Source organism: Neoarius graeffei, chromosome 4 (assembly GCF_027579695.1).
Source record: "Neoarius graeffei isolate fNeoGra1 chromosome 4, fNeoGra1.pri, whole genome shotgun sequence".
Lineage (NCBI taxonomy): Eukaryota > Metazoa > Chordata > Actinopteri > Siluriformes > Ariidae > Neoarius > Neoarius graeffei.
In genome coordinates, this window is record NC_083572.1 from 23,665,149 (window position 1) to 23,674,599 (window position 9,451).

Sequence of the window (9,451 nt, forward strand, 5' to 3'; positions counted from 1 at the left end):
TCATTTTTTGTTTCACTTCACAATTATGTGCTACTCTGTGTTGGTCTATCACATAAAATCTCAATAAAAAACTTAAGTCCGTGGTTGTAAGGTGGAAAAATGTGAAAAAGTTCAAGGGGTATGAATACTTTTTCAAGGCACTGTAGGTGGTGAGGAAGGGGTGGATCCTTCTGCTGTTGTAATGGAGAAATCTGCATCTCTGCAGTGATGTCTGCCAAAGAGGAGAGTCTGTCATTGAATACCACTCCTAGGCTCTTCGCACTGGGTGAAGGTGACCTAGAGATGTCCCTCAGGGAGATGATGAAGTCCAGGGATGGGGAGGATGGAGCAGGAATGTAGGTCACTTCTGTCTTGCCTGGGTTGAGCTTCAGGTGATGGTTGTCCATCCAGCTCTGGATGTCACACAGACAAGCAGAGATGTGAGTGGAGACCTGTGTGTCAGAAGGAGATAAAAACAAACAGTTGAGTGTCCTCAGCATAGCACTGGTAGGATAGACCATAAGCAGAGATAATCAGGCCGAGAGACTGGGTGTAGACGGAGAAGAGAAGCGGACCAAGGACTGAACCTTGGGGGACACCAGTGGTACTCTAACGCATAGTATTCTAATCATGAAAACAATTGGCAAAACACAGAAACTTGGCCTTCTCTGGAAGTATTCTGTAGCTCCTGTAGCCAACAACGAATGCGCTGTGCAAATTATACAGCTCATGTTTAACATTACAGAACAGCCAAAGTTAAGATTTTATAAAGTAGCTGCAGTGACTCTGGCAAATTCATATTAGAGCTACAATAGGCAAGTAGGATGTTAAAAAAAAAATACATATTTTTTTAATTTTGATGTCTATTTTCCTTGAACAGTGTGGTAAGTTAGTTATATGATTAGGACTTTAGAAACTAATTTTTCATACCATTTTGTCCCAGGTGCAATCACATCGTTTGTGGCAGGATTTTTGAAGATCAGGTGGAAGGTCTGGTCAGAGCTAGTGATTGGTGTGATCACTGCAGTCCAAGCTGGTTTACTGCTTCTCATGTGTGCCACCACCAACATCTGGGTGTGTTACACAACCTACATCCTCTTCAGAGGTTTCTATCAATTCCTGGTTCCTATTGCTACGTGAGTACTGCAGGCTCTGAGTCATCTTCACTATTAAAGAGCATTCAGTGAGGAAGTTATCCACAGTCCTGGAGTGATCTTTTGTGATAGTGTGGTTTTGTTGTGTCATTGAATTATGCAGCTGGTATTGTTTAGCCAATAAATCAGCCAGCTGAGATATCCAGGTGAAATATACAGGGTGTTTCAAAAAAAAAAGTATATTATTTGAGATGTAACTATCTCAGAAACTACATAGTCTAGGCAAATGAAACTGAACAGGCTAAAATGTTGAGCAATATAAGATTTACTCCTCAAAATTTGAATGAGAAATTCAAAGGTATGTGGATTCCATGAACGATTTCACAAATTTTCAATATGCACGCTGCCTGAGACACGGCACACGTCAAGTTGGTAGTCAGGCTCCTGCCAAACACGCTGCAGCATGTCTTTGGTAACAGTCTGCAGTCCTTGCTCTTCTTGGGGCATTGTAAGAGTTTTTTGCGAACCCGCTTGACCGTCTCTTCTGATGCTGGTTGTTGTCCAGATCCTTTTGCCCTGCACAGCCAGCCTTCCTCTTTGGACTTTTTGTGCCTTGCCCAAATCTGCATTGCTGTTGGTGCATGTTTAGAGAATTCCCTCATAAATGCCTGCTGCACAGTCTTGTTCGACTGTGTGAGTGTACTCTAACACACAAAAGCCTTTTCTTTTCCAGTGAATGGCATTTCTGTACCTAAAAAGATAAAAACATTAAACATAACTTTGACTTGTTTCCACACATGCTGTTAAAATTTGAGGTCCACTGAACGAGAATTGGCCAAGTTATTAGATTGTGAAATTATATAAAATTTTTTGAAACACCCTGTATTTTTAGTTTATATCGGTGTACAGCATACAGCTGTATCAGGTTTTTAAAATGCAGGCTTATTGCTGCAGTTGAGCTGTGGTGTCTTGTCCTCACATTGCACACAAAAGCTATAACTTGATTCTTGGTAGCTTGTTTTTTTTTTTGTCAGCATGCTTTAAGACAATACAAGGCAGGTAAGACGAGGGCAGGTTGTGCCAACAGGAGAGTTATTGCCAGGATTAACATAAGCATGAACATTTACATGAGCATTATCATAATAAACCTGTGTAAATAAGAGAGTCCATATCAGTTAAACACTTAGTTAATTGTTCACAGCTGTGTTACAGCTGTGAAACCCTTATGATCATCAGTAAGAGAAAAAGATCCTGGTCAGCCATCTGCTAGGTTAAGAAAACAGAAAAGAAAATAAACTGTCTTGTTCTCTGGTGTCTTTTTAAATTAGTTTTCAGATTGCCTCTTCTCTGACTAAGGAGCTGTGTGCTCTAGTCTTTGGGATAAACACATTCCTGGGAACGATCTTGACAACTATTATTACTCTCATTGTGATCGATAAGAGAGGCCTGGCTCTGCCAGTACACTCCCAGGTAAGCAAACCCCCCACCACCCCCATTGGCACAAGCAATATGACCTTTGTTTCTCTATGAAACAGATATGCTGTTTAATATTTAGTGAAAGTCACGTAGAATTTAAATGTATTTATTTGGTAGATAGTCTTTCGACAAAGTGATTTAGTGAGCCATGTTATACATAGGGATCAGTTCCAGTCTTTTCACAAAATGTGTAGGAACTCTGCTTACAATTCTGGTGTACACTGCCATGTTATCACTCAAATATGCCAAAAGTCCATTTTCCTCCCCAAGAAAAACTGCAGATGAGCCACCTGACACATGAATCTGCAGTGACTGACAGTTATGTAGATGTTTTGAGGAAAGTTTTAAACTGGCCAAGTCAATCACCAGACCTTAATTCAGCATGCATTTCACCTCCTGAGGAGGAGAATGAAAGGAGAAACCCCTCCAATACAAGCAACTGAAAGTAACTGCAGTACAAGCCTGGAAAAGCACCATTAAAAGAAGAATGCAGCAGTTTGGTGATGTTAGCAGGTGTCGTCTACTTTAATTTAAGACCATCTTTTCCTATACTTTTTTTCAACTGAAAATTGTACCCAATTTTGTCTGTTACCAAAGTTGCCATATTCCATTTTCTTTAACACATCCAGGTGTAAATATCAGGAAACGAACGATGCGATTCTGATCACCTTATAGTCATCTTTTGGTCACTAACCCAAATGTCTTCAGTTTATAGCAAAAACAATAGAATTGGCCTTGCCGTTCCATTATTTCCAGAGGGAACTGTACTCGTTATACCTTAGTCAAGTGATTTGAAAAAGGAACATTTTGAAAACATACTCCATTTCTCCCCCCAACTAGTGTGCATAGAGTTGCCGTCAGAAATTTATTTGCACTCATCATGGACTTGAAATTCCCTGGCAGTTTTGGATTTTCAGTTATTCTTTGAGCGATCCTTTTTCTGGGGAAGAGTAAATGTACAACACAACTTTTAGTAAAAAAAAAAATGGGTGCACCAAATTCTTTATTTTGGGTTTTCTGAAATCAACACAGGGTCAAAAGTATACATGCAGCACACCTAATACTTGGTGAAATGTCCCTTAGCAAGTTTCACCTTGACCAGTTGCTTTTAGTAGCAATCAACAAGCTTCTGGAAGAATTCTGGTTGGATATTTGACCACTGTTCCTGGCAGAATTGAGAGTTCAATTAAATTTGTTGGTTTCCTGGCATGGACCTGACAATGAAGCACAGTCCCCATATTTTTGATGTGGGGAAGGCCATTTCAAAAAATTTGTTAGCCTACTTCCACAGTCAGCTTTGATGTGTTGGGGATCTTTGTCTTATCTGTTCACTTATAAAATTGTCCTCCAGAAGGCCAGAGATGCCAACATGCATGATTTGGGCGTAGCAGCTACGGATTTGAACAATTACGATGCTACGCATAGACCTGAATGTTTTTCAACTGGTTTTGCCTGTGTATCGATCAAATCAACATTATTATTTTCAGCGTTTGGACTGTTCCATATGTCATTGTTTACGCTGATTTGGATAATTCGAGGAATTTCCATATCGTTATGTTAGCTGCACTGTGATTGGCTGAGAGGTAACCAGATTCATGCTGTCAGCCAATAACAGCACATGTTAAATGCAGTGCTCAGAAACACGTGATGCATAGTCATCTTCCTGGAAGCAAACTGTCTTCATCGGTTTTGTTCCAGAACTGAAACACTTGATTTCTCTCACAAATTAGTGTCAGGTATGAAGTGAAGACAGACCATGGATTGTGAATGATTGTCCGCCTAAAAAGAGGAGGCTATGTGAACAGCAATTTCTAGCTGAATATGTGGCCGAGTGGCTGTGAAACTGGACAATCACCATGCCTACTGTACTCGAAGTGTGATTTCAGCATGTGACATGGGGGGAGGAGAGATGTGTAAGGTAATGCTGTCGGTACTATGTATATTCCACTCCAATGCAGACTGTGAGCAAGTTCAATCTTGTAACCAAAAATAAGACTCCGTTCAAGCCAAACATGAAGACCGAGACTGTGAACAGCCTGGTCACACGCAAGCAATTCATGATTGTCAAAGGTTCAGTATGCCGCCACCAGTCATACAACAGGAGTACACCTGAAGAAAGCAAAGTCAGTTACATACAACAAATTCTCTAAGTAACTTCAACATGTTCAGTTTAATTAAATGTTGTATGGATGGGCATCTTTCAGTATTGACTATTCAGTTAAGTCCAGTATTAGACTGGTGCACAGTTTAGGAAGTAAATACAGTGTTAACTTTCTTGTTATTGAAAGACCTATACATAAATATTTTGTCTTTTACTCTGGCTTTTTGTTGTTGATCATGATGAAACTACTGAAACACTGTATTACAGTACAAGCTCAGTTATCTGGGCCCCCTCTCATCTGAACATCCTTAGTTCACTAAACTTTTTCCCTAGAGTTTGGATAATTGAGCTTATACTGTACAGTAAACCCTGCATTTATTTTCCTCAAAATGTAGCTCAAAATGGCTTAGATTGCATCTCTGAGCTTCCCTGAAATTTGGTTGATAGGCCTGATAGGAAGCCTCGCTTCATTCAGCTTCACCTTGCTGCATTTGGAGATGCTACTCTTTTTCATTTGTCAATGTTGGCATCTCTGGAAGGCTTTTTCTTTATCCTTGTGGCCTGCTGCAAACTTTAGCTTGAAGTGGCTACACCTCCCAGTAACTTGTACTAAAAATCCTAAAATTGCCATGACATTTATGTTCACAATGAGTGTATTTAAACTTCTGGCTGCAACATTCAGAATGAACAGGTAAATTGTTCTAAATGGGTATGAATAGGTGCTGCACTATTTATTTATTTTTCCCAGAAAACATCAATAGTGCACCTGGTTGAGACTGGAGGTGTCTGGATGTAGTGCCTACATCATACTGCATTCAAATTGCATCTTGAGTGGCAATTCACATGTTGAAATGTCATTTTCAACCTCTGTACAGCCAACATACAAAGTGTGGGGGGGGGGACATGGATGGCTTTATTTTAGTCTTGTGTTGGCAGCAAGCTAGCCAGTTAATTGTAATGAGTGATGTATATTTTCCTCCTCAACCAGCGAACTGTGTAGTTATAGATTTAACAAGTGAATGCATGCTGATTGATCTAAAATAAATACTTGTGTATATACAGTATAATTCGTTTCAAGGTAAGAAGTTTACATCTGGCGTTTTGTGCAGCTGTGTTGTTTTGAGGTCACTACGGAAATAGAGAGGAAACTACCACACATTGACAAGTAGGAATTTTAATTTTTTTTTTTGTTTGTTTGTTTGGTTTTTTTTGGAGGGGGGGGTCATCTCTTTAGCTTTTTTTTGGTTGGAGATTGGGAGTTACAAGTTGCTACCTCCAGTCAAACGAAGCATGATTTAAAACAGATGTTTTTTCTCCAAGCAGCTGATCAATCCCATAAATAACCATCCAGTTACTACCTAAGGAAAGGACTATATCCAGAATGTACTGTGTAAATGTACTGTACATGCCGTTGTATGGGTCATAAATTATACTTTTTCGGTGTATTAAAACATTAACCGACTGCTGTACTCTGCCATGCTACATTTAATTTATTTCATGAAATCGAGTCATACGTGAGCTGATGGCTGATGAGGCACGCAGTGCCAAGTAGGTTATAAGCCATGTACAATGAGATTGTGGATAGAATAAAAGTTATTCCACACATTCACTGGACTTTGAGAAACGTAGCATTTTTATTTTTTGCAAATTCAATAAATTTTATACAAAACGTCCAACAAAATCACTTCCACTTAAGATGTAAACAAATGGGTGAAATGACAGTAGTAATTTGTGAAATATGATAATTCTTGAAAAATAGAGAGGTGTTCTTACCATCAAATAGTTTTTTCATATTTTGTTGCTCTTTTGTATTTTGTGGAGTTTTTATTTCATCCTTGATTGGTTCAGCAGCACGCTCTGCCATTTTACTTTTCTTTATTCCCGGTATATGAGCTGATAGCCTAGTAGTAGAATAGCCAATCAGAACGCGTGATATTCAGTGAATGTGGATAGAATAATTGTGACTATCTCAAGGCCATCAACCAGGAACATAGAATCATAAAAGTAGAATACGCAATAATGATAATGGTGTCTGGTATGCCTGGCATTTACATTTTGTCATGTTTTTCTTCTAGCTTTTTCTGTTCTTTTACTTCACCCTGCTGACTGTGGTTTATTTGAGCTGTGCTGCATGGGTTATCATGCGTCATTACCGCAATCAGAGGCAAGAGCAGGTTCCCACAGCAGCAACTACACCAATTGACCTTAGCCCTGTGGAAAAAGATCCTTCTGAGAAGAAACCCGTCTCCACTGGGTCAAATGTCAGGACCTGAAAATTAAGTGGATTCTATAGTGCTCATGGTGAGGTTCTCACTTGTGATTTTTTTTCTTTGTGTGTCTTGTGAGGAGATTTCTATGAATAACTGTGCATTCTTAAACACGTAACAGAAATGCACTTGAAGTATTACAAGAAGGACCTTGCCATGTCTGTGCTGGAGTTAATGACTAATATCTGTACATGAAATTGCAAAAAATAAAATGCATAATTTCACATTACCAAAAGGCTGAGATTCAAGGTTTTTTTTTATTTTTTATCATGTAACTTTTAAAAAATATATAGAGACCTAATTGCAGATAACATCACTTAATGGGTGGAAATGAATATGTAAAAAACTTGTGTGCATCTATTCATTAAGCCTTGGTAGTGCTGCATTGTTTTAAAAAAAAAATTTAATTTATATTGATTAGTATGAAACTTAGCTGTCACAAGCAAGAAGTAAAAAATTAGCTTAAATTGTAAAGCAACTATTTTGAAGGATGTCTATTTAAAAAAAAAAAGTTTGTCTCTACAGACAGACTTGTTTTCTTGCCAGATTTGTGTTCTCCCTGTTTTGTCTCAGCATTTTAATTAAACTTCAAATCCTCTTTTAATTTTGTATCTACATCCACTTATTTTAATTTGCTAGTTAATAATTTGCTTTGTGAGCTTATTTTGAAAGTGGGACCATCTATCAGTGTGATGCAGAGACCTATTGTATCTGTTACATAAGTGACTTGTTTGAACTTGGTTGATAATGAAGTGCATCATTTGATCATTACTCAGACTTAATTGTATGTTTAGGGTGAGATAGGAACAAGAGCTGGCAAACTCGGTTACTTTAAGCTAAACATATAATAAAGTTATATAGTGCCTTTCTCCCACCCAAGGTTGCTTTATAATTACCAAAAAAAAAAAGTGTCCACCAAAAGAGTTCAGGATGTAATTCCAGTGGTGTAGCTTCCCACAAGGCACACAAGGGTAAATCCCACACCGCCTACACAGCCACTGCGATGTCACCAGGCAACAGTGCTCAGAACACCGTGCCGTGGATCCAGAAAGTGAGCACAGGGCAACCCCCATGTTAAAGAGAACAACGAGCTCACTGCAGTCTGTAGTGAGCAGAATATACATCACTCATGGCGGACCAAGGCCTGAGGAAACCAATGCCCAAAACTGGGGCTGGAGCTTCACCACAATCAAAACATTCAAACAAAAAAAATGCATCAAACCATACAAGCACAAAGGGGAGGGGGGGGAGAGAATTTTAGTTGAGAGTATTATGTTAAAGTATTTTTAATTTACACACAATTGTATGTGGGATGTTCTTGAAATGCTTGTGTGGTTGTACAAGACCATTTTACCCTGTAATTGGAGGCAATTTGATGCCCTATAGAAATCTGCAAGATATAATTTCTTCTTGATTAAAAAAAAAATATTGTAGCTATGTTGTCTGACTTAAGCAGTGAAGTGCACTGATCAGTGGTTAGGTTTTTAATGCATGTGAAGGTACAGTATTTCTGAGCTAGTGAGACTGTAAATTAAGTCAGTTTATGTAACCTGTCTTGTAGCTATACTTAACCATTTTGTCATCTATATACAAGATGTTTGTATACTTTTAAATTATTGATTAGAGAAACGGTCTGATAGTTTGTTAGCCTCCCTCTACTTCCTCCATCTCGGTGAACAGAGACCACCATGAAGCCACACCCCATTCTGCATTGATACTGACAGGGTAGTCTGTGTAAAAGTGCATCAGTATTGCCGGGTTTTAAACACACACTGTCCTGCAAAATATTCAGGAAACAGGTGCTGGGGTCTGGAAAGCAAAATGGCTCATTCTTTTTATAACTACTTTTTTGGAATATGAATTTAGAAGTATTTAAAGAAATTATTGTTGTTGATGGACCATTAGTAGTGAAGTTTGTACTGTGAATTCACAAACCTCTGCCTTCTGTATCAATAGAAAACAAGGTGGTGGTACTGTAGACTCTCAGGTAGGTTTAAAAAAAAAAGCTTATTGTGTGTTTTAAACACTTATTGGGGGGAAAATCTAATTAGCTAATGTTATTCCTACATTCTTCCTCCGATCACATTCCTTCAGTAACACCTGAGATCTGATTTTGAATTGGCAACAATGAAAACATGATGAACATCCGATTATTTAAAAAAAAAAAAGTAGTATTTTCATAATTGGAAGATAATTGAAAAGTGCATGTAGCTGTAAAAGTGCCTGCCTTTTAATCCCCTTTGGGCCTTTCGACCACCGGGGGATAATGTGTCGATTTACGTCCGTCCCTCGAAGGATGCTCACTTTCTGAAATCAACTCCTCTCACAATTTGTGGAGGAATTTCACAAAACTTGGCAAAATGCTGTTATATATCGGTACTACGCATTTTGTTCAATCGCATTTTACCAGAGTTGTGGCCCTTGATTAACAACCTTGTACTTTCACAATTTCATGAGGGTGTGCTTGCCTTCTGACATCAACTCTTCTTACAATTGTTGGACAAATTTCTCAAAGCTTGCCAAAAAGGCCTTGT

At 38.6% G+C, this 9,451-nt stretch overlaps 1 protein-coding gene across 7 annotated transcripts in view; it reads left to right on the top strand.

The window, feature by feature from the left end:
• The window catches only part of slc19a1 (solute carrier family 19 member 1), a 48,388-nt gene extending 39,631 nt beyond the window's left edge, over nt 1-8,757 (top strand). For 4 of the 7 annotated variants that reach the window (XM_060919057.1, XM_060919054.1, XM_060919056.1 and 1 more), the window contains 3 exons: nt 923-1,115; nt 2,402-2,543; nt 6,726-8,333. In XM_060919057.1, the coding sequence (XP_060775040.1) occupies nt 923-1,115; nt 2,402-2,543; nt 6,726-6,923 (533 nt within the window). In that variant the 3' untranslated portion in view covers nt 6,924-8,333. Of the gene's footprint in view, nt 1-922; nt 1,116-2,401; nt 2,544-2,819; nt 3,027-6,725 lie in introns of those variants that run through there. The other 3 variants (XM_060919052.1, XM_060919059.1, XM_060919058.1) reach the window with 2 other exon arrangements.
• Nucleotides 8,758-9,451: the final 694 nt, after the last annotated feature.